Here is a 26,074-nt window from a genome sequence, read left to right as displayed (position 1 = left end):
CATATCATGCGATTAAATTAAAACACAAAGCCACTTTTTTTTTTTTGAGACATTATAGAGTTACCAGGTAGTCTTAAAAAGTACCGGACACACTTCATGGGGGTGGGAGGCTGGCCAGGAGGAAGGGGAGGTGGGACTGGGAAGCAGAGCTGGCGAGCGGGGGGCCGAAGGGGGCGGCTGACGGGAAGCAGAATTGGTTGGTGGGGGGAGTGGGTCGGGCGGAGCGGGGCTGGCTGGGGGAGATCAGGAGGAAGGGGGGCAGCCAGCAGGAGTGGGGCTGCCTTGGGGAGCTCAGGAGGAGGAGGGGAGAACTGGCTGCCAGAAGCAACGCTGGTGGGGGGGGTGCAGCGGGCCTGGCCGGGGAAGATCAGGAGGAGGAACCGGCCGGTGAGAGGTAGAGCTGGAGGCAGGGGCAGGGGTTGGGTACAGCGGAGCTGGCCAGGAGAGGAGGGGAGAACTGGCCGCCGGAAGCAGGGCTGGTGGTGGGTGCAGTGGAGCTGGCCGGGGAAGATCGGGAGGAGAAGTGGGGGAGAACCAACCGGCCAGCCAGGAGGTAGCAGGGGGGAGGAGCGTATCAGCTGGTGGGGAGTGGGACTGACCCAAACAGTGCAGATCCCAGGGCGCTCCTGCCCCCCGCACGGTCCAGGCGAAGTGCGAGTCGGTCCAGCTGCAGCTCCACCGCGCGCTTGACCAGCACGCAGGAGCACGGACCAGGCTGTCCCTCCTCCTTACATGCAAGCAGGGCTCCCAGCGCCGATCACACCCCGCCTCCCAGCCATTCCCCCCGCCAGGCTTCCAGACGCCCAGTCGGAAAACCAGAAAATACTGGACATTGCACATGTCCAGTATTTTCTGGATTTTTTTTACAGCCCCAAAAAAACGGACTTTCTGGTAGAAAACTGGACACCTGGAAAACCCTAAGATATTAGAGTATGCCTGGGCACACCCGGCACACCCCATACACACTTCGTTTCACAGATTACCTTACCTCGTTTCACAGATTACCTTAATGACATTTCTAAAAAGAGCAAAAAAAAAAAAAAAGGCTAGTATTTATGCATGTTTGAGACCATATCAGTTTTAAACTCAGTGGAAAAGAAGGCTGAGAAAAGCAATTAATATTGACTGGCTTATGGAAACAGATTAAGACACATGTAATAAAAGCCACTCCGGTATGAGACTGAAGTCTATTCAATTTAGAAATCAACAATAGCAGTCATATTTCTCCTTTCAAGATGTTTATGACAAAAATCATTACTGAGACAAATGATTGACTTTCAGTACTAGTTCTTAGAGAGAAATACACGTGTTTTGGTGTTTTTGCAAGCATCTCCCAATGCCTGGAAAACATTTGTCATATGTTTACTGTCACACTTAGCCCTATCTGATCTTTAATCGTTTTAGATACAAAATCTAGTTATAATATTACCAGTGGAGGCTGGTGGTGGTGAAGAAATAGTATTTCTGTTGAAATGGAAGACAGAGTTTCTTGCAGTAATGATTTGGGAACATGTTCATTGCATATATTTCTGACAAATGAGCTATTACTGTAGAGAAAAGTGCTCTAAAATATTCTCCAGAATTTGGCATAAAGCTATTGAGAATCATTCTAGGTAACATAGCTGAGGCTGAATCCTATTGAACTCGATTTACTTTTCCAGGCTGCTGGAAGATGGGATTGACTTTACATTTTGTTTGTTACTGGGGTTATCTTTTCTTTGTTTCCTTTAAGAATTCTTATGAACATTGCTTAGTTATACTTTTATGTCAGGGTTTATGATGTGATTTTCAGGCATAGATGTTTGCATAATGCAATAAGTAATATCATAAGCTGCAGCACTCGGTATGTTATATTGGTATTCTTTCTACAATTCTAATGATTTTTCTTATTTTTGTATTAAATGATGCTTGGGAAATTAATTTTAATATTTTGATGTGTGCCTGCATGAAGATTACCATTGACTACATATGTGTAATACACAACTGGTAATGGAGGGAAAGGAAATTAATATAAATAAAAAGGAATTAATCATATTTTTTCACTCATCTTCCCCACTATGCTGTAAACTGATGATGATCTTCCCCTTACAGTTTTAAATTAAAATCTCATGTAAGTGTGGCTGGACTATACGCTAGCATTCTACCTCATCTTCCTCTCTTCTTAAATATTCAGGAGCTATTGGAGCATAGACTCGCAGTGTGTATAAGAAGATACAACTCACAGCTCAATAGGTCATTCTTGGATTATGTCCTGGATACTGCCAATAGAAGGCAGTGGAAAAGCTGCTTAGAAACAGAGATTAAATTATTCAGTTCATCGCTTTTACAGAATGTAATTTAAAGGAATAGAATCATAATTTCTGTAGTTGAGAAATTGGTGTTTTTCTTCAATAATATATACATTTATATGGTCACATATCCTTTTTTAAGTGGTACCAACATCTAATCTAAATTTGTGACTATCATTATTGAACTGAGAAACAAGTATTAAAAAGGATGGCATCAATGCTTAAGGCTCCCCTTAACCTTTCTTGAATGTATAAAGAATTTTTTATCTTGCTCTGATGTCTGTACTGGATGCAAATGAACCTAGTTAGTTCCCTTTATTTAAACAGGAAGGGAAACATGTTTTTAAAATATATTAACATGAAAGTAATAATGTTTGAACCAAGATTACATACAAAAAGAAAAGAACATTTCAGTTCACAAAGGCAAGGAAATTCAGCATTACAATCCACTACATACTCAATCATATCTGTTGTGACTAGTATAGCAATGAATATTGTCAATTATATTAAAGCCCCTTTAGCTTAGAGAACTGGGTCAATGAAGAAACATAGCATTTAAGTCACTCTCCTAATAGTGATATAATTTTTGTTAATAATTTTTTAACTACTGTAGAGTACAATAATATAGCTGCAACTTCTAAGAGGTTTGGGTTCTCTAGTGATGCTTTCTCCAAGATTTAGGGATATGGAGACCCCTACCTTCTGCAGAACCACTTTGCAGGCTCCTCCTATCAGTACAGTCACACCTGAGGAGCACTTGAAGCATGATGGCCTTGTACACATCCATGCTTCTGAGTGACTATTGTGAAAATGTGAACAAACCTTACTTGGATTACTAAAGTGTAGAGATTCAAAAAGATTGGTTTATTCCAGCTGCTTCAAAACAGTACATCTTATTTTTTCCAGTTCTCATTTTAAATTCTATATTTCAATCATTTTAAAACTACATTAAAAAGTTTTACAAGTTTAATCTTAATAATCTCCACCAAAAAAGCAGATACGCTATGTCATAAAATAACTATTAGTGACTAGTTTGTATCCTATAAATCTAACTTGAGTTGATAATATGGTCCATTACCAGCTAACTGCACAGAGTATTTTTCATTTTACACTCTTCAGTTACTTTTTAGTGAAGTGTTAAAAAATATGAAGCTTTTCTCCTCTCTAAAATTGCACGCTGTCTGTCTGTTATTAGGGAGATAACAGCTCTTATAAATGTTTCAGTAAGCGCTAAGTAGACAGTTATGTGCACTCTCATTCCACGCTTATTTGCTTACTGTAATAAACTGATAAAATATGTGTGGTTTGTCTCTGTGTATCTACAGGCATCATGAGTCACATAGATTTCTTTTAGAAATAATGTTGTGTCTGTAGAATTGATTGGTTATTTTCATAAACCATCCAAAGGTACACAGATGACTTTTATTATTTGAACATATGCTGCATAAGATTTGTAGTGGGTTATCTCACAGTTGCTAGATGCTTCTTGTTCTATTAGCTCTTTGGGGAGGTTTTTCGTTTCAGAGTGATTACAGTTTCTGACCCATAGGTTTCTTAAGTATTGCGCCTATATACACTGAAGATTTTAAAATTAAAATAAGAAGGCTGTTTTTACCAGACTGAGCTTGTTTGTTGGTTAGAATACCTCTGAAACCCATTTGCCATTGCCATCTTACATTAAACCGTCATCTCTCTTGTCTGCTAGATCCTTTGAAAATTCTAGATATCATATTTCATACATTGCATATCTTGGTTAAGAGAGTTGATTTTTTGGGTACAAGCATGGTAAATAGCTGAAGAGTATGTTTTATATAAATATGATTATTCCTCTGGCTATATTGTAAAATATACTGGCTATGCTCTTTATGATTAGTTACTGGTCTGTAGTTTGATTTTTTTTTTAATAAAAATGGAGATGAGTATAAATAAGTGTGTATGTTAGACTGTATCTGTTAAAAGTAACACTAATTATACGGGGATATGAAAAAAATCTGGTCTGCAGTTAAGTCAAAAGCCTTCTTGGTGCATAAATGCAAAAATTGTTCATGTATATTGTGACCAGCAAGATATAGGTAACTTACTTTGATGTCTCTTGTTTTCATGCTCCTAAATAAAATTCTTAGTCACACACAATAGTCAAAATTTTTGTAATTAGCAGAGTTTTTTTTTAATTCATATATCATTTCAGTGTATTCTTGAAATACACTGTTCATTGCATGTTACTTGGGGCTAGGAACTGCCATCACGTTTTTCTGTTAAGTAACATTCCTATTGCTAATATTTTATTAACAGAATAGAAATAAGCATTGCCCTGGATAAATATGTTTGACAACACTCTGTGCTTACTTTAGCACACAAAGCATTTACAAACATTTTAGTCTCATAAAACCAAGTCAAGTTACATTATCCCCATTGTATAGTTTGGTAAACTGAGGCTCAATGACATTATCTTATTCAAAATGGGGCAGTGGCAGATTTTGGATTCATAGAATCATGGAATTAGAAGGTGTCACAAAGGTCATCTAGTGTAATGCCTTGACAAGATGCAGGCATCTCTTTTTCAGTCATTGTACAAATCTATTCCACTTCAAGTGGGTGCACAATCAATCAGTACATCAGAGTTGGAGATTTTTTTCGTAGCACTACCTACTGAGACAGTGCATTCACACTCTGCTCCTGTGAGATGGTAAAAAGAGCAGAGCTGCTTCAACCCTGAGTTCCTTCTTACCACTTATGATTATTAGTCACAGCATGTTGGCTTGGTTTGTAAATGTTGTTTTTCAGGGAATTTTTCTCTTGCATATAGTTAAAGATTTGGAGTAATTGTCACTTGTTATTTTACTTAATATATTTAGCATGTCTGTTCTGGTGTGTTTTGGGTACCAACTCCCAAGTACCAGGGCATGCCTCTGTCTGGACTCCATGCCTTGCACCAGTTGCAAGAAGACTCTATCAGTAAGTGATTCACATTCCATGTGTCTAAAGTAACTCAAAAAAGATCAGGTCAGAGGCTGTCATCAAATCTTCAGGAACTTCAAGCCCCAGAACAGAAAGTTTAAGGAGGTGAGAGTGTACCACCTTTTCATGAAGGTTGCCTTGCAGCTACCATCTGAAATTTCCTTCTTGAGATGGATATGAACCGTTTCTACTTTGTCAAAGGTGTCACTCCACAGCAGACTCTAGGAACCACATACCTTTCCTGATGCCACAGAAACAGCATAAAAAGCAGGTCTTGAAGGTGTCCACTTGCTCCACAAGATTGAGGTCCCTGGTACCATGTGCCAGTAGGGTGAAGTATCCCCAGAGAAGAGATGGTCCCTACTATTGGACTTCATCTTTCCCAGGGTCAGTGACTTGCAACACTATTCCTCTGCTGTTGAGGCCATCTTCCATAATGCAACCACAGCAGCCTCAGGACAGTTAGGGAACCAATAATGCTGGAGACATATGCCACAGGAGAAGATTTGATGTTTTTCAGTACCAGATTCTCCAGTAGTAGGAGAAAAGTTGTGCAATACCAATTTACCTGACTTTCAGCCTTTCCTGAAACTAAGGATGAATCTTTGGTGCCATGGCTGACTTCAGACAGTTCAGTGCCACCTCACCTGGTGCCATCCTGTGGAAGCCAAGTATGCTGTCCCAAGTAACATCTCTACCAGTTCCTGTTACTGCACTAGTCAGATGACTTGAGGTGTGGGTTTTTTGTTTTGTTTTGTTTTTTGGAATCTAATGTAGACTCCTATGTTCCTTCCTCCTTGGATAGAAGGAGTCATTCATGTTCATAGAAAGGATTCCAATCCTGGCACCTGGCAGGGGCCTCATGATGGTCCAAGGACATGGATCTGTGGGCTTGTAGAGGACAAGGTACTATACCTTTCTAGTGGCTGTATTGGAATCCATGGGTTGTCCACACCACCACCAGATCTTCCCCAGTTTGTCTACGCACCAGATTCCTGAGCAGGTGACAGGATAATTACACATGTGGAATATGAGGAAATTACCCTTATATCAACGCCTGTATGAAGGTCACCTTGCATTCAACCTCTTTGCTGTCCTCCCCAGAAGTACTGGTGGTGTCTGGGGTGTCCAACTCTTTTGAATGACTAGAGGGCCTACCAAGAAATGCTCAAGAGGATTGCTGCTTCTCTGACGTCCAGGTCAATACACTGCAAGAGAATGCCTATAGACTAATGAACAACAGCAGTCAGCACAAATTTCCTTTCTAGCTCTACCTATGCGATTGTGAAACATACCATCATCTCTGCTATCAACAGCCAAGAAAATTGAACACAGGCACTATGTTTTCCTTAGAACTGTGACAATTTCTGGACCCATCCCTCACCAGCTTCTTTGTATTTCTTGGCAATAAACAAGAGCATATCTTCTACTTCAAAGAATAAATCAAAAAGACTTGATATTTTCATTAGAAAGATGTCTCTGAATTTGAAGTTTAGTATCTTTAACTGGCATACTTGCTTTCAAGATAAGATTCTTTACCATTTCCACAGACCTAAAAGCCCATTCAATATCAACTATAAGGAACTGCTTGAGATTTCTGGGACACATGATCTCCTTCACCTATATGGTTCAGCATGTCAGACTTGATCTCAGAAATTTATAGGGTTGCTTAAAGCCGTATGCTCTTAAACAATTAGACATGTTCATTCAATGCCTGCAGGAATGTTAGCTTCTTTGGACTGGTGGATAGATTAACCCATTGTGTGTATGGGAGTTGATAGAATCATAGACTAATAGAATGGAAATGGATAACTAATAGAAATGGAAGGGACCGTGAGAGGTCATCGAGTCCAGTCCCCTGCCCTCACAGCAGGACCAAGCACTATCTAGACCACTGGTCTCCAACCTTTTTATACCCAGGATCACTTTTTATATGTCAGTGCAAGCCAAGATCTACCCCTACCCCTTCCTGGAGATCCCAGCCTCTCCATTTATCTTCTCTTCATCATTTGCTGTCTCCAGCCCTTACTCACTCTTACTGGGTTGAGACAGGAGGTGCGGGCTCTGGGGTGGGAATGAGGGATTTGGGTGTGGGAAGGGGTGAAAGGTTCAAGCTCTGGGAGGGAATTTGGGTGCAGGAGGAGATGCAGAAGGGGATGCTGGCTCAGGGAAGGGGCTCCAAGCTGGAGAGAGTTGTGGTACTGAGCAAGCCGCAGGCTTGTGGAAGGTGAGGGTGCAGGAGTTTGGATTGGGGTGTGGCGGGGGGGGGGTCAAGGCAGGGAAATGGGTGTATGATGGGCTCAGGACACAAGTTTACAGTGTGTGGCTAGTGCAGGAGTGTTGTGGCAGAAGACTGGGGATGTGGGAGTGCAGGAGTTTGGGGATGTGAGGGGCTCAGGGTAGGAGGTTCAGTTGTATGATGGCCTCAGGGTTGGGGTCTGTGGGAGGTGCAGGACTGTTATGATGCTGCAGCCAGATGGGGGCTTGGGCCCAATTAGGGACTTGTTGGCCAGGCTTCATTTTTAAATAAAATATTATATCCAACACAATGTTTCAGCATTGTCTTTATTTATGGGAGGGGTAGAAACCTATTTTGGGTCAGGGGCCGTTGATCCACATTAAAATCAGTCAGGGGTCACACAAGTGAGATGCAAAAAAAATCCCTACAAAATCCCCCAAGCTTCACTGATGTGGCCCCAACTGAGACACCTCACTCCCCAGCCACTCCAGCTCGATGCTGTGGGGGAGGAGTAGGTAGGACTGAGGTTCAAGGCCTCAGGCCAGATTAACTCTTCTGGGGTTCCAGGGATTTTTTTTGGGCTCCTCTACACTCTGAGGCAGGGCCAAAAATGAGGGATCCAGCGTGCAGGACAGGGCTGCCAGTGAGTGGGATAGGCATGGGGGTCCACAATCTGGGTGGAAAGTAGGGGACAGGAACAAGCTCTGGGAGTAGGTGTCTGGCCAGGAGGGAGGGGGCAGGAGCAGGATGCTGGGACGGTCTGACCAGGGACCAGCAGCAGGGTCCTGGTGGTTGTCTGGCCTGGGGCCTGGGTGCTGAGGCTGGGTGGGGGAGGGGTCTGGGCAGGGGCAACTCGACTGGTACCTGGGGGTCTCCAGGGGTATCTCTGGGGCAGGATCTGTGGGCAGCGCTGGACAAAGCGCACATGTGGCTCCTTTAAAAAAAAATCCAGCAACACCAGATCCTGCGCTGCCCTCTTAACTTTACTACCTCGCTGCTTACCCCTTTCTCCAGATCATTTATGAATAAGTTGAACAGGGTTGGTCCCAGGACTGACTCTTGGGGGACACCACTAGTTACCCCTCTCCATTCTGAAAATTTACCATTTATTCCTACCTTGTTTCCTGTCTTTTAACCAGTTCTCAATCCATGAAAGGATCTTCCCTCTTATCCCATGACAATGTAATTTACACAAGAGCCTTTGGTGAGAGATCTTGTCAAAGGCTTTCTAAAAATCTAAGTATACTATATCTACTGGATCCCCCTTGTCCACATGTTTGTTAACCTCTTCAAAGAACTCTAATAGATTAGTAAGACATGATTTCCCTTTACAGAAACCACGTTGACTTTTGTCCAACAAATTATGTTCTTCTACGTGCCTCACAATTTTATTCTTTACTATTGTTTTGACTAATTTGCCCGGTACTGAAGATAGACTTACCTGTCTGTAATTGCCAGGATCGCCTCTAGAGCCCTTTTTAAATATTGGTGTCACTTTAGCTACCTTCCAGTCATTAGGTACAGAAGCCAATTTAAAGGATTTACTTCTTCGAGGAGTGTCCCCGTGGGTGCTCCACCTTAGGTGTGCCAGCGCCACTGCACCCATGGTTGGCAGATTTCTAAAAGCAGTGCCCTTCCGGTTGGCTGTGTATGCAGAGCACTGGCGTGCAACGGTTGGAACGGTTATCCTACATGCACAGGCAACCACCTCCTCAGTTCTTCCCTGACTGATGCCGACTTCGGTCACATAGAGCAGTTGCTCTCTCTTCCCTCATACCTGTTAGACTTAGATACATTGTTATTCCTTAGATTACTCTTTAGTTTCAGTATGAGTCTCCAATTTTTTGCTGTTACATTGAGGGAAAAAAAGAGACAAGAGAGGAAATGAAGACTGAGAGTGGGGGACACTTCCCCCACCCCCTCACAGGAGCTGTGATTTATATACCACTTATCCACACCAGGCTCTGATTAAAAGAAGAAACCTCTTCCACACACACACAAAAAAGACTCTGTATTGGGACATGCCTGGATCCCCAGGCTTAAAAAAATGTGATTAATGTAAACTATTTATCTTAATATCGGACGGCCACTCACACTGCGGCTGTTGCCTGGGTTAAGAGCATAATACACGGTAGTGCAAACACTGCCTGAAGCTCGCTAATTAAACGTGGAGAGCCAGAGAACTCCAAATAAAAATGATGCAGCTGGAGACAAATGGGACAGCTGCTTGAGGACAAAGCAGAGACTCACCCCCCACAAAGTTGTCCCCAGGAGAGGCTCATCAAAAAGAGGCGAAGACCCTATTAAGCTTCAGAGACCAGGACAGGAAGACGCCAACGAAACTGTCCTGCTCCTCAATGGGCTCTGAATTCTCGCTGAGGAAGTACTCTGGTGGCAGCAATCTTATCCCTACACCAGCCACAACCAAAGCACAGGACAAACAGATGGGGTATGGGGCTGGTATACACAAGAGCCGGGATGCAAAAGAGAAGGCGCAACCTTCCCCTCTCAAGCCAGATGTGCTGCCAAAGCATAAAAGCTCCTCACCGGCACCAGCAAAGCCACAAATAATGGAACGACTGAAAATGCTGTCAGCAGCACCATCAAAAGCACTGACAGTGGCGCCAGCAGAAGCACGATCTGCACCAGCACCAAGTACTGCAAGGCAAGTGCTTAAGGAGCTGGCACCGGCAGCACTAAAAGCACTAAAGCGCATAAGAGGTACTCGGCACCGACACAAGCCTCAGTACCAGCACTGACCTGCTCCCCATTACAGGCACCAGTTGCGCAGCACACACAGGGACTCCTTCTGCCTCCCCCACCTCATCTGCCTCAATTTACCTCTACAGCAGAGCAAAGGGTGAGATCAATCCCAGGCACACCGCTGTTTGGAACAGATTGCACCCCAAAGACTTCCAGACACAGCCTGTTATTGTCTCTAGCCTTGATTCCTCCCCAATTTATCGAAGATAAAGGGGACCCAGAGAAGTGTACATTCCTAGAGTTTTGTCATCCAAGCCTCCTCAAGGGCAGTAGTGGCAACAGACACAATGACTCCCACCACCCATACCACCCAGTTGGCCCTATTGTGATCATTAGGCATCATATTGACTACAACAGCCCCAGCAGCCTAGCATATCATGGGCTTCTGGCCTTCACCCTCCTCCCTCGTGGTCATCTGACTCCTCCATCTTCTCAGAGGAAGAGGAGGATATGGACGTCACTGTGGGGACAGAACAATTGATTCCTCACCTACTGAACACCATACATCACTGTCACTCAATGACACAATCACGTCCCCAAAGCCAAACGCAGGGGATGATTTCAGAGCCTTTCAAGAACTCTTTAGAAGGGTGACAGACACACTGGACATAACACTTTCAGATATACTTGAGACAAAGCTAACGAACATTCTGCACGCTTCATCACAAACCAGACTGGTAATACCAATGAATGAAGTACTTATGGACCCGGCCAAAATACCATGGCTGACATCAGCAACAAACTCGCCTACCATAGAGATTTGACCGCAAATATTATGTAGTGCCGAAGGGTGCAGAATTTCTAATCTCGCATCCCACCCCGAATTCACTGGTGGTTGAGGCAGTCAGCCAAAAGGGCAAACAACAGACCACGCGCACAGTGCTCTCCGGTAAGGACTGGAAGCGTTTGGACCTGATGGGCAGAAGAGCTTATTCATCTGCTAGCCTTCAACTCAGGATGGCCAACTATGCCACCTTCCTAGCAAAGTGTACACACCACGTGTTTGATCAATCGGCAAACTTTATTGGAGATCTTCCAGATAATAAAAAAGAGAAGTATAATGTCAATATGAAGGAAAGGGTGCCCATCTCTAGAATAGCCCTACAGGCAGCACTAGACTCAGCAGACTTGATCTCGAGTTCAGCAATTATAATGAGGTATGCTTTGTGGCTTCAGCTGTCTAGCTTCCCAAAGGAGGTCCAGTCCACGGTTCAGGATCTCCCATCAAAGGGTCGAAACTTTTCACTGAATCCACCAACTCTTTGCTCCACACACTAAAGGACTCAAGAGCCACACTGAAGACCCTAGGTCTTCACTTACCAATGAATAGAAAGAATCTGGGAAAATCTTTTGCACAGAGATATAAAGCTACACCATTCAACCAGCAACCGAGACAATATGACAGCAGGCACCAACCAAGACAACAGGTGCAGGAAGGCACCTGACAAAGCAACAGTGCAACAGTCTTCAACATCTCGCCAAGCATTTTGAAGGTTGGGTTAAGGGTCGGACAGCACCAACATCTCCAAGGTACCAATCATTGCCTTGTATGCTATTTGGCAACAGGCTAGCTGCATTCTATCCAGCATGGCAGACGATCACCACAGACAAGTGGGTGTTGGAGATGATCCAAACCGGCTACTGTATCCCCTTTACTATCCCCACCAATCCCCACTATCAACCCCCCTCCCGGTCCCTCTTCAGGGACCCCTCTCATGAACATGTGCTCGTACAAGAGTCTCAATGCCTCTTACAACTAGGGGCAATAGAAGATGTCCCAGCAGAGCCCGGGGGAGGGGATTCTACTCCTGCTACTTCCTTACCTCCAAAAAATTAGGGGTGGAGGCTGATTCTGGATCTTCAAAAACTCAACCACTTTGTATGTTACCAGCTATTCAAGATGGTAACCTTAGCCCCATCATTCCTGCCTTAGAGAAGGGAGACTGGCTGTCCACCCTCAACCTCCAGGATGTGTACTTTCAAATAGCCATACATCTGTCCCACAGATGTTTCTTAAGATTCACCATAAATGATCAACACTTCCAATAGAAAGTGCTACCCTTCAGACTCTGAACAGCCCCAAGAGTCTTTTCAAAGGTTCTTGTGATGGTAGTGGCCCGCCTCAGGAAGGGTGTCATAACCATATTCCTGTACCACAGTGTGCGACACACAGAAGGCAGTAGAGACCAACAGAGAACTGTTTGAATCCCTGGGTCTACAGATAAACTGGGAGACGTTTGTCCTCACTTCAACACAGAACATAGAGTTCATGGGGGCACACCTGGATTGCAACAAACCCCTAGCACCGTTAGTGGAACACAGGTTCTTAGTTATCAGGGATATGGTGGCCCTAGTACAGGCCAGCCCATATATAATGGCATGACAGTGCTTACAGCTACTGGGTCACATGGCAATGGCCACGTTTGTGGTACCACATGCCTGACTACATATGAGAATGTTACAAGCGTGGTTCAGGGCAGTGTACAGACCATGCACATACCACCTGAACAAGCAGCTCTCCGTGCCAAACAAAATAAAGTCCACACTTTCATGGTGGACATTACACCACAATGTGTGCAGTGGGATCCCCTTCCAGCAACCACCCGCAACACTAACAGTCACCACAGATGCCTCCTTAATAGGATGGGGAACTCACCTGGGCGAACGAGTGGTACAAGCCTGATGGCACACGTATGAGGTGGACGAACACATAAACTTCCTCAAGCTCAGGGCAGTACACAATGCCTGCATCCACTTTCAGCCTGTAATTTAGAACAAAACGGTCCAAATATTAATGGACAGCACCATGACGATGTATTACATCAATCGACAAGGGGGAGCATGATCTTACCAATTATGTCTGGAAGCGATGAAACTCTGGGAATGGGGCATACCGAGAAACATAACGCTCATAGACACCTACCTCCTTGTCTTGGCAGACAGTCTCAGCAGAGACTGCTCTCACAACTAGGGGTGGGAGATCAACCTCACGATTCTCCGCCATATATTTAGAAAATGAGGATCTCACATCATAGATCTATTTGCCACCCACAATAAAAGGAAGTGCCTATATTATTGCTCAAGAGTGGGCATAGGTCCACGGTCATTGGGGGATGCATTCAACGTAAAGTGGAAAGCACCCCTATTGTACGCTTTCCCACCACTCCCAATGATCCGACACACTGTTCTGAAAATCAGACAGGACAAAGCAAAGGTCATATTGGTAGCCCCAAAGTGGCCCAGACGAGCTTGGTATACCTACTTACTGCAGATGAGTGCTCGACCACCTTACGCTTTCCCACCACTCTGGTCCCTGTAGACACGGGAAAAAGGAAAGAGACACCACCCAGAGGTGCACACACGTCACCTCCACCTATGATTGGTGACTGGCTGATGCAGTCAGAGATCAACTATTATCCTGAGGAGGTGCAACAAATCCTCATCAACTTCCACAGGCCTGCAACGAGAAAAACATTCAGAAATGGCATTGCTTTACACTATGGTTTTTAGAACACAACTTCACCCCCAACAGAAACTGGGGTCTTAGATGTACTGGCTTACCTATTAGACCTCCACAAAACAGGACTATCACTATGCTCAGAGTACATCTCACCACCATAGCAGCATTACACACTCTCATACAGGGCTGCTTGGCCTTCACTCACTGATCTACCAAAAGATTCCTTCGGGGCCTACAAAATATGTTTCCACCAGAACGGGACCTGATCCCCACATAGGACCTTAGTCTAGTCCTAAGGCCTCTCATGGGCAAAACCCTTTGAGCTATTGGCCACTTACTCCCTTCTGCACCTATTAATGAAGGTTGCTTTTCTCATGGCAATTACCATTGCAAGAAGGGTGGGGAAGATAAGGGCACTCAAGATGTAACCCCCCTATGCTGTATTCCGGAAAGACAGGGTGGTCCTACGTACGCACCCTAAATTCCTCCCAAAAGTATTTACCTCGTTTCATTGCAACGAATCTATATCTAAACCACAAGGACAACTGGGAAAGGACATTACATACTCTAGATGTTCGCAGGGTGATAACCTTCCACCTACAATGCCCTGAGATCTTTCATAAATCCCCACAATTCTTGGTGTCATCTACAGAAAGATCAAGAGGATTACTCATAGCTAAGCAAAGGTTATCAAAATGGATATCTGGGTGCATACGATTAGCTTACGACATATTTCACAGGGAACCACTTGTCAGCATAAGAGCTCACTCTGCGAGAGCAATGGCAGCTACAACAGCCTTCCTCAAAGGGGTACCAATTGAGGATATCTGTAAAGCCACCTTGTGGGGCTCAGCCCATACATTCACGCAGCATTATGCGATTCAGGCGTTTGCCGATAGGGACATGCACTTTGAGCGAACTGTCCAGGCAGCCCCCGAGTTAGCACTACCGAAGCGCTCACCACTAAGCACAGACACTGCTATGTAGTCACCTAAGGTGAAGCACCCACAGGGACATTTCTCTAACAAGAAGGGAAGGTTACTCACCTTCTGTAGTAACTGGAGTTCCTCTGGATGGTTGCCCTGTGAGTGCTCCACCACCCACCTTCATCCCTTCAGCTTTGGATCCAACTACATCCAGGTCAGAGAAGGAACTCAGAAGGCGGTTGGGTGTGCATGCGGGATGACCATTCCAATTATTGCATGCCAGCGCTCTGAGTGCACAGCCAGCCGGAGGGGGCACTGCTATTAGAAATCTGCCAACTGTTGGCTCAGCGGTACTGGTGCACCTAAGGTGGAGCACCCACGGGATCAACCATCTCGAAGAACTCCAGTTACTGCTGAAGGTGAGTAACCTTCCCTTTATGCCATCGGTTCCCAAACCGGGGGGCGTGAAGAACTTCCGGGGGGGGCATGAGGCGACCCAGCCCCACACACCCCTATCAATACCACCCCAAGTTTTTCTGCTATTTTTTGGGAGGTGGTGCACGAGGGTTTCTCAAAAATCAAAAAGGGGGCATGTCGAAAAGTTTGGGAACCACTGCTTATGCTGTCATCCAAGAATAAAGTGGCCTTTGTTCACTTTAACTTAACCCTCCTCCAACCACTTTGCTCCTGAAAGCATTCCCCCAGGGTTTAGCAGCAGGTTTAACTTATATACATTCTCTTCACACCTTTAATTGATTTGCCTTAATTTCCTTGAGTGTCTCTCTGTAGACATTCCCTAAGTCTGCACAGGCATTGGGATCCAATGTAATGAAGTACTTAGTATGTCTAGAGAATTCCCTGCTAAGTACCTCCCAGGATTGGGCTCTCTAAATGATTTTGTGTCTATGAAAACACAGATAAAAATTAAAAGGACATTATTAGGGTTGCAAAATTAAATACAGTACTGAAAAGTTAGGAAATGCCAAAATTAAGATTGTCCCTTTGTGTGTGCACATTTTAATAGTCTTTAATTGCATGAGACAGAGACAAGGTGAATGAGATAATACCTTTTATTGGACCAACATCTGCTTGAGAGAGAAACCTTTGAGTTACGCAGAGCTCTGCAGGTCTGGGAAAGGTATAGAGAGTGTCACAGCTAAATACAAAATCAAGTAGATTGTTTAGCATAACTCATTAGCTCATATTTTAAGGGACCATTCAAGGTGAAGTAGCTTTTTAGCACTCCAGCACCTCTGTAGTTCTAGGACAAAAAGGGGGGTTTAGTGGGGTTCAGATTGTTGTAGTAAACCATAAATCCAATGTATCTATTCAGTGCATTATTTTTATGGTATAGCAAAGTTATGAATTTGAATTCCTATGCTAGCCCTTTGAAAGAGTGTGATTTTCCTTTGCAAATGAGGACTAATAGGGCAGATACAGAGTGATTGCTCTGTGAAGTGTTCATCCATAGGCGATGCAGTGTTTTTGTCATCTATTATTTTCCTTTGAGCTCATTCCAGAGCATCGTGATTGTCTGATTTCACCCACATGGTTTCTGGTGCATTTACTGAATTGGATGAGGTATACCAAATGTTGTTTGTTCTCCCTTTCCCTCTCTCCCCAATCGGACTAGTTCCTGTTCCTCCTTTCATTTCTCTGAATGGCTCTCAGTCTCCTTGTCCAACCCGCCCCACACTGTCCCCGACTTCTGGTTAGTTAAGTAGTGACTGAAATTGTTGTCCCTGTCTTGTTTGTTGAAGTGAGAAGGTATGCAGTGAGTGAAGCAGGTAAATGCAGTAAAGGATGGGGCAGTCTGAAAGAGCAAACCATTCCACAGCACCTCTAACTGGCAGCTACTCCTCACTTTCCCGCTGCCCAGGAAAGAGCAGCCAGTCAGAAGGCAGTGGTTATTTTTATTTCTCTCTTATGCTTAAATTTTAATTCTTTGATAGTAAATTCTAAAATGCCTAATCTGTCCTGGCTGAGGTAATTATTCACAACTACACACAATCTCAACAATTTGTTGCACATAACAAAACACATTCTGCACATGGATGGAAAAAATTAAAAAGAACATGGGAGATGGGGAGGGGCCTGCAGACACTTTGGAGGAAAGGGTTAAGATTCAAAATGACCTTGAGAAATTGGGGAGTTGGTCTGAGCTCAACAAAATGAAATTCATTGAAGAGTACTATACTTAGGAAGAAAAAACAATCTAATCCACAGCTACAAAATGGAGAATAACTGTCAGCAGTAGTGCAACAGAAAAGTATCTGGGGTTTATAGACAATCATAAATTGTACATGCACCAGCAATGCAGTACAGTGATAAAAAAGGCTAATATTCTAGGCCCTAGGATGTATTACCAGGAGTGTCATATGTAAGAGATGGGAGTAATTGTTCTGCCCTGCTTAGCCCTGATGAGCCTCTGTTGGAGTATTGTACCCAGTGTTGGGCACCACACTTTGAGAAAGATGTGGACAAATTGGAGAAGACAAGAAGGAGATCAATAAAAATAATAAAATAAGCATAAAAAAACCTACCTATGTTTAGTTTTGAGAAGATGACTGAAGGGGAACATGTTGAGGTCTGTTTCAAAGAGAAGGATGATTAATTGTTATCCATATCCACTAAAGGGAGGACAAGAAGTAGTCTGCTTAATCAGTAACAAGATTTGGCTTAGATATTAGGAAAAGTGTTCTAATTATAAGGATAGTTAACTACTGAACTAAGTTTTCAACAGAGATTATGAAATTGCCGTCATTGGAGGTTTTAGAAAACAAGTTGACCAGCAGTATTATAGGTATACTTCATCCTAGCTCAACATATCATCTTTCAAGGTCCCTTCCAACCCTACATTTCTGTTATGTGGGCTTCAGAAAATTTTGCTCAGACAGATCTCTACTGAGTATTTGCAAATGATGATTTTTCAGAGACTTATAACTTGGACAAATTTAAACAACTTTTCACAAGGACAAAAATAGTTATATATTTCTGACCCCTAAGCAGTACCTTTATCTGTTCCACAGCACATAGTCACTAAACTTTCTCAGTGAAACAGCTGTGTGAATTTTGATACATGCAAAAAACTTTTTCCTCTTAATATTCTTTAGAGCAGCTGGACCATTTTATCTGAAACTTAAAAAATCAGCTTGCAGCAGACAAATCTCAGCTCAAATAGTTAAAATCTGAAAAAGTTATAAGCAACTGGAAATAGTCTTATAGTAGAAAGTTAGGCATCTTTAACTAGAAGCAGAGCTGGTAGTTCTCAATACCAGAAATATTGTAATTGTATTTCACGGTATCCAAATTTTTCCTTTATGGGTTTTGTTTTGGTTTTTTGTTGGTGGACTTGAATATTTTCAACCTCTTTCATGAAAATCATTAGGTCCACTGATCCCACAGTCTCCAACAGAAGAAAGAAGGAGTTTTAGCTGGTGCAGAGTGCAGTACTTATTCTACTGTCCACAAGAATTACTCAGTATATTGTTCACTAATTTGTAACTTTTTTTTTTATGTAACAGGTCAGTTCCCCAATCTTTCTGCCAATGAAAACTCATGAATTGCTTCATCGAATGAGTGGGAAGGGATTAGCAGCTCATTATCACTTCTCAAGGCAGCCGTGCATTTATGGAGATCAAATGGTATCTGTACAAGTGACAATAATGAATACCACAGACCAGAAGTTAGAGAATATTCACATAGAGGAGAGAAAACTACCTGCAGGCATGAAGATGCATATGTTTAACCCAATAGGTAATCAAATCATCTTTTAAAATCAACTATGTAAAATCCTATTATTTTATTTGGTTAAAAATGTGAAATAGAAAATACCAGATCTGTTGATTTTTTTTTTTAAAGATTAATTTTTTTTTTTTAAGAAATTGACAGGAGGGGAAAAAAATCTACATTTTTAAGTATTATGTCAAGGATGTATATGTGGTTTAACAAGGTGTCTATTAAAAGGGAGCATTTCCGCTATAGTTAGAATGAATCAAATGATATAAGGATACCACCTACATGTTTCGTTAGTCTTTAAGGTGCTCCTAGACTATTTGTTGTTTTTAAAGTTTTTCAAATCCTATAGGTATACTGCCTGTGGCAGTCATTTCTTCAGATCCTTTCATGTGGATCTGAAGAAATGACCAAAGCCCAAGATTTGGTTATGATAGGGGACTTCAACTATCCAGATATATGTTGGGAAAATAACACAGTGGGGCACAGACTATCCAATAAGTTCTTGGACTGCATTGGAGACAACTTTTTATTTCAGAAGGTTGAAAAAGCTACCGGGGGGAAGCTGTTCTAGATTTGATCCTAACAAATAGGGAGGAACTGGTTGAGAATTTGAAAGTGGAAGGCAGCTTGGGTGAAAGTGATCGTGAAATCATACAGTTCACAATTCTAAGGAAGGGTAGAAGGGAGAACAGCAAAATAGAGACAATGGATTTCAGGAAGGCAGATTTGGGTAAGCTCAGAGAGCTGATAGGTAAGGTTCCATGGGAATCAAGACTAAGGGGAAAAACATCTGAGGAGAGTTGGCAGTTTTTCAAAGGGACATTATTAAGGGCCTAAAACCAAGCTATTCTGCTGTGTCGGAAAAATAGAAAATACAGCAAAAGACCGCTTTGGCTTAACCACAAGATCTTGTATGATAGATAAAAATAAAAAAGGAGTCATATAAAAAATGAAAAGTGGGACAAATTACAAAGGATGAATATAGGCAAACAACACAGGAATGCAGGGGCAAGATTAGAAAGGAAAAGACACAAAATGAGCTCAAACTAGCTACGGGAATAAAGGGAAACAAGAAGTCTTTTTATAAATACATTAGAAGCAAGAGGAAGACCAAGGACAGGGTAGGCTCACTGCTCAGTGAGGAGGGAGAAATAGTAACAGGAAACTTGGAAATGGCAGAGATGCTTAATGATTTCTTTGTTTCGGTCTTCACCGAGAAGTCTGAAGGAATGCCTAACATAGTGAATGCTAGTGGGAAGGGGGTAGGTTTAGAAGATAAAATTAAAAAAGAACAAGTTAAAAATCACCTAGAAAAGTTAGATGCCTGCAAGTCACCAGGACCTGATGAAATGCATCCTAGAATACTCAAGAAGGAGCTGATAGAAGAGGTATCTGAGCCTCTAGCTATCATCTTTGGAAAATCATGAGAGACAGGAAAGATTCCAGAAGACTAGAAAAGGGCAAATATAGGGCCCATTTATAAAAAGGGAAATAAGAACAACCCAGGAAACTACAGACCAGTTAATTTAACTGGGAAGATAATGGAGCAAGTAATTAAGGAAATCATCTGTAAACACTTGGAAGGTGGCAAGATGATAAGGAACAGCCAGCATGGATTTGTAAAGAACAAATAATGTCAAAACAATCTGATAGCTTTCTTTGATAGGATAATGCGTCTTGTGGATAAGGGAGAAGCGGTGGATATGGTATACCTAGACTTTAGTAAGGCATTTGATACGGTCTCGCATGATATTCTTATCAATAAACTAGGCAAATACAACTTAGATGGGGCTACTTTAAGGTGGGTGCATAACTGGCTGGATAACCATACTCAGAGAGTAGTTATTAATGGTTCACAATCCTGCTGGAAAGGTATAACAAGTGGGTTTCCACAGGAGTCTGTTTTGGGACCAGCTCTGTTCAATATCTTCATCAACGACTTAGATATTGGCATAGAAAGTATGCTTATTAAGTTTGCAGATGATACCAAGATGGGAGGGGTTGCGACTAATCTGGAGGATAGGGTCATAATTCAAAATGATCTGGACAAATTGGAGAAATGGTGTGAGGTAAACAGGATGAAGTTTAATAAAGACAAATGCAAAGCGCTCCACTTAGGAAGGAACAATCAGTTTCACACGTACAAATGGGAAGCGACTGTCTAGAAAAGAGTACAGCAGAAAGGGATCTAGGGGTTATAGTGGACCACAAGCTGAATATGAGTCAGCAGTGTGATGCTGTTGCAAAAAAAGCAAACATGATTCTGGGATGCATTAACAAGTGTGTTCTGAGCAAGACACAGGAAGTCATTCTTCCGCTCTACTCTGTGCTAGTTAGGCCTCATTTGGAGTATTGTGTCCAGTTCTGGGCACCGCATTTCAAGAACGATGTGGAGAAATTGGAGAGGGTCCAGAGAAGATCAACAAGAAAGATTAAAGGTCAGGAGAACATGACCTATGAAGAAAGGCTGAAAGAATTGGGTTTGTTTAGTTTAGAAAAGAGAAGATTGAGGGGGGGCATGATGGCCATTTTCAGGTATCTAAAAGGGTGTCATAAAGAGGAGGTAGAAAACTTGTTTATCTTGGTGTCTGAGGATAGAAAAAGAAGCAATGGGCTTAAACTGCAGCAAGGGAGGTTTAGGTTGGACATTAGGGAAAAGATTCTAACTGTCAGGGTAGTCAAACTCTGGAATAAATTGCCCAGGGAGGTTGTAGAATCTCCATCTCTGGAGATATTTAATAGTAGATTAGATAAATGTCTATCAGGGATGGTCTAGACAGTATTTGGTCCTGCCATGAGGGCAGGGTCTGGACTTGATGACCTCTCGAGGTCCCTTTCAGTCCTAGTATTCTATGATTCTATGATTTCTTCAGATCCTTTCATGTGAACATAAGAAAGGCCATAATGACTCAAAGCAAAGGTCCATCTAGCCCAGTCTCTGGGCGTTTGACAGTGGCCAATACCAGGTGCTTCAGAGATTATGAACATCAAGTGATTCATCCCGTCATCTATTCCCAGCTTCTGGCAGGCACAGATCAGGGACACCATCCTTTCCCATCCTAGCTAATAGCCATTGAATTTATCTGCTGCTTCTTTGAACCCGGTTATAGTCTTGGTCTTCACAACATCATCTGGCAAAGAATTGCACAGGTTGACTGTGCGTTGGGTGAAAAAAATACTTCCTTTTGTTTTAAATCTGCTGGCTCTTACTTTCATTTGTTGACCCCTAGTTTCTTGTGTTATGAGAGAGAGAAAATAATGCTTGTTTACTTTCATCATACCAGTCATGCTATTATAGACTGATTTCATATGCCCCCTTACTTATCTTTCTTTTTTCTGAGCTGAAAAATCCCAGTCTTTTTAATCTGTCCTCATATGGAATCCGTTCCACACCCCAATTGTTTTTGTTGCCCTTTTCTGCAGTACACCACTAATTACCCCCTCTCCATTCTGAAAACTGACTATTTATTCCTACCCTTTGTTTCCTATCTTTTAACCAGTTATCAGCCCATGAGAGGACCTTTCCTCTTATCCCATAATGGCTTACGTTGCTTAAGAACTTTTAGTGAGGGACCTCATCAAAGGTTTTCTAGAAATTTAAGTATACAATATCCACTGGATTGCCATTGTCCACATGCTTATTGAACCCTCCCTCCCCCCAAATAATTTTAATAGATTAGAGGCATGATTTCCCTTTACAGAAACCATGTTGACTCTTCCCCGATAAATCATGTTCTATATAAATGTGTGTGTTTCATAATTCTGTTTTTTACAATAGTTTTAACTAGTTTGCCCAGTAATGAAGTTAAATTTATGGGCCTCTAATAGATGGGATCACATCTGGAGCCTTTTTTAAACATTGGTGTCATATTAGCTATCCTCCAGTCATGTGATACAGAAGCTGATTTAAATAGTAGGTTACATACCACAGTTAATAGGTTCTGTAATTTCACATTGAGTTCCTTCTGAACTTTTGGGTGAAAGTGATCTGGTCCTGGTGACTTATTACCGTTGAATTTATCAATTTGCTCCAAGATTCTTCCGATAGCACCTCAAATTGGGACAGTTCCTCAGCTTTGTCATCTAAAAAGAATGTCTCTTGTTTGGCAACTTCCCTCTCATTCTCAGCCCTGAAGCAGAGGCATAGCCAGGATCGATAGATACAGATCAGATACTCAAAATGGTAACATACAGAAACCTGTTGGGGAACATTTTAATGTCCCCAGGCACTCACTAATGGATCTAAAAGTGACAATATTATTACAAGGCAATTTAAAAAACCAGCTGGAGAGAGAAGCTGCAGAGCTTGATTTCATTTACAAGTTTGACACCTGCAATGGAGGTTTAAACAAAGACCTTAACTGGATGGCCCGCTACATTCCACACGGTAATGACATAAAAAGACAAGCACCAGGTACTTAGAATACTTAGAAGCCATTCTATCAGTCTCATTTACCATGGGCAGCCTAATTGACAATGTATTTTTTTCCTTCTCTTTCCCTCCCCATCCCCTTTTTCTTTATTTATTTGTGCCCTGTACCCTTTAATTCCATTCATCTGAAGAAGTGGGTTGTACCCACAAAAACTAATAATACCATCTACATTTTTGTTAGTCTCTAAGATGCTGCAAGACTATTTGTTTTTAAATTTATTCAGTTTCAGAATAACATGGCTAACTCTGAAACTTAAAAAAAATGCCATTACTCATTGAGTCTTTCGTTAAATGTTTTTCAAGCTTTGGCCTTCTTAATTATATTTTTACACTTCCCATGTCACAATTTATGCTCTTTTCTGTTAGCCTCAATAAAGATTTAATTCCATTTTTTAAAGGATGCTTTTTTGCCTGTCACTGCTGCTTTTACTTTGATTAGCCACAGTGATACTCTTACTGTGTTCTTTGATTTGGAATATGCATTTAATTTGAATCTTTTATTATGGAGTCTTTAAAAAGTTTCCGTGCAGCTTTCAGGGATTCCATTTTTGGCCCTGTACCTTTTAATTTCTGTTTAACTAGCTTCCTTCCTTCCTGAAATTGAATGCTCCCATGTTGGGCTGCTGTGGTTTTCTTTCCCCACCTCTGGGATATTAAATGTAATTATATTATGGTCACTGTTACCAAGCAGTTCCACTGTATTCATCTCTTCGACCAAGTTGTGTGCTTCACTTAGGACTAAACCAAGAAATGTCTCTTGTGGGTTCCAGGACTCCAAGAAGCAATCATTTAAGGTATCAAGCAACTTAAGCTCTGCCTCCTGGCCTGATGTGATCTAGAACACACCTGGTCAGTACTTGGATAAGATCCACAGAGAAACTTTAGGTGCTATGAATAATTATGATTATGTAGGCAACACTCTTTAGTCAGAATGTGTGTTGAACCAGAGACCCAGGACGACACAGTCCTGCATAAGGATGTAAAAGAGTAGTCCAGGGGTTGGCAACCCCCAGCACGTGTGCCCATTTTGAATGGCATGCGCAGCCTAACCTACTGCTGGCACCCTTTCCCTTCCCCTGCAGCAGATTAGGCTATTTGGACAGTGGCTCTGTGCTCAGAGGTGCCTCCAAGCCAGCTGTGGTGTGCACAGCCTAACCTGCAGCCTAACACTTGCTGTCACTGCCGTGCCGTGCCGTGCCGTGCCACGCCTGCCTGCCTGCCAGGTGGCAGCAGGTTAAGCTATGCACACTGTGGTTCTGCGCTTGGAGGCACCCCCGAGCGAGCTACAGTGCATGCAGCTTAACCTGCTGCTGGGGAAGAGGAAGGGTGCTGGTAGCATATTAGGCTGCGCGCATTGTGGCTCTGCACATGGAGGCATCCCTGAGCTGGCTACCGTGTATGTTGCTGCCAGCGAGTCCCTGCTCCACCACCGCGCGCTGCACTGTTCCCTCTCACCCCTCATGAGACTGCTTCTGCTGTGTGGAGACGCAGGTCCAGCCATGCCACCTCCTCCTTCAGGCCGCCACTGCTGGAGGGACTTCCACGCCTTAAAGCTGCCGGCGAGCGAAGCAGGATGGCTTGGAGCTGAATGGCTCATAGCTTGCCGAGCTGCCGCAGTCCAAGCAGGGCCTCTGCTTGCGCCAGGGGGACACACTGGCCTGCACTGGCCACATGACCTGGAGGCCTCCTGTACCAACGCCTAGCTGGGTGACCCCTGCTTGGCTGCCCCCTGTGCCAGTGGCTGCTGTGCTGGTGACCCTGCACTGTGGCCACGCTTGCTGTCACTGTTCTACCATGTCTTCCTGCCACATGGTGCGAAAACAAGTGAGTGCCCCCCTCACCCCGCATGTCCAGACCTCTACTCCCTTACTCATTTCCTCCCCGCCCCCTTCCTGGCCAGATAGTCTGGCTGCTCCTGCCCCCTGGCCAGACAGCCTGCACCTGTCCCCTCTCTTACTTCTGCCCCCTCCTTCTGGCCAGACACCCTAATCCTATTTCTGCACCCTACATCAAACCCTCACCCTCTCTTATACCTCACCTCCTGCTCAGATCCTGCACCCCCATCTGTATCCCATTCACTGGCAGCTCTGTCCCACGCATTAAACCCGGCATTTTGTCGCCACCCCAGAGCCACAAAATCCACTGAACCCCAGAAAAGTAAATCTGACCTATGGGAAGCCCTGAACCTCATTCCTCCCGGACCCTTTCCCTCACTGCATGGGGCAGGGCACCAGAGGAGTGAGGTGTGTCAGTTGGGGGCCACGTCAGTGAGGGTTGGAGGAGGGTTTTTTTTCTTCTCACTTATGTGGTCTCCAACTGATTTTTTTTTCTGTGGGTCAGTGACCTCTGACCCAAAAAAGGTTCCCTACTTCTTGCATAAATAAAGAAAACTTTGAAACCTTTAACATTGGGCATATTTTACTTCATTTAAAATGAAGTTTGATAAACCCAACATGAGAAAGTTAAAATGCTTAATCAGTTTAATAATTTAAATTAAATAGTTCTCCCTAGCTACAGCTAGTTCAGAAAATAAGGTCACTATACCCAGCCTGCCCTTGCCTCCCCTAACCCCTTCTTGCCCCAGCACACAGATCTGTGAATAAGTTAAACCTTGGTACATCACTTCTGAAAGGTTGCTGACCCCTGCACTAAAAGGTAAGAACTGCATCTTTATTTATTTATTAATGAAGCTGCTGTAAGTAGAACTATTACTGACTTTTAAAAGTATCACCGGCACTCGGACCCATACAGAGAGGTGATACTTGTAAAAGTCAGTAATAGTTCTACTTACAGCAGCTTCAAATCTTGGCACTCCACCTCTGAAATGTTGCTGACTCCTAGAGTAGTCAAATGGTCAACTACCCAATAAGCCTATGCTTATCAAGAAGTTAGTTGAGTACTTGCATTTCTCCCCCCTCCTCCCATATCAGAGGCAGCAAGGGTTGGGGGGGAGGGCAAAACAGGAGCTGGTGCTAGGGGGAGCCAGCTTAAAAGCTGGTTCCCCCCTCCAGCACTGTCTCCGCAGTGGGGGGTCAGGGGAGGCAGAGGTGCAGTGGCACTGTGGTTCTGCCTTTTAAATGTAGTAAGAGCAGCGTGGTTCTTACTACATTTAAAAGGGGCGAGCTGAGTCCTGCACTGCTCCTCTGCCTTTTAATGCAGTGAGAGCTAGGTGGCCAGGCTCCTACTACATTTAAACTGCAGGGTCAAAGTGGGGGTAGTGAGCACCTCCTCTTTATTGACTGAGTAGTCGATGGAAATTCCATCAACTAT

The 26,074-nt window shown here is 43.3% G+C and overlaps 1 protein-coding gene across 1 annotated transcript in view; it reads left to right on the top strand.

The window, feature by feature from the left end:
- The window catches only part of AP3B1 (adaptor related protein complex 3 subunit beta 1), a 322,060-nt gene that overhangs the window by 252,685 nt on the left and 43,301 nt on the right, over positions 1 to 26,074 (top strand). Inside the window, exon 23 of the mRNA XM_006119130.5 lies at positions 18,159 to 18,390. Coding sequence (XP_006119192.1) covers positions 18,159 to 18,390 — 232 coding nt within the window. The remainder of the gene's footprint in view (positions 1 to 18,158; positions 18,391 to 26,074) is intronic.

This window comes from Pelodiscus sinensis, chromosome 6 (assembly GCF_052426305.1).
Source record: "Pelodiscus sinensis isolate ZL-2025 chromosome 6, ASM5242630v1, whole genome shotgun sequence".
NCBI lineage: Eukaryota > Metazoa > Chordata > Testudines > Trionychidae > Pelodiscus > Pelodiscus sinensis.
Note: the sequence above shows the minus strand (reverse complement) of the source record. Positions and strands in the feature narration are given on the sequence as shown.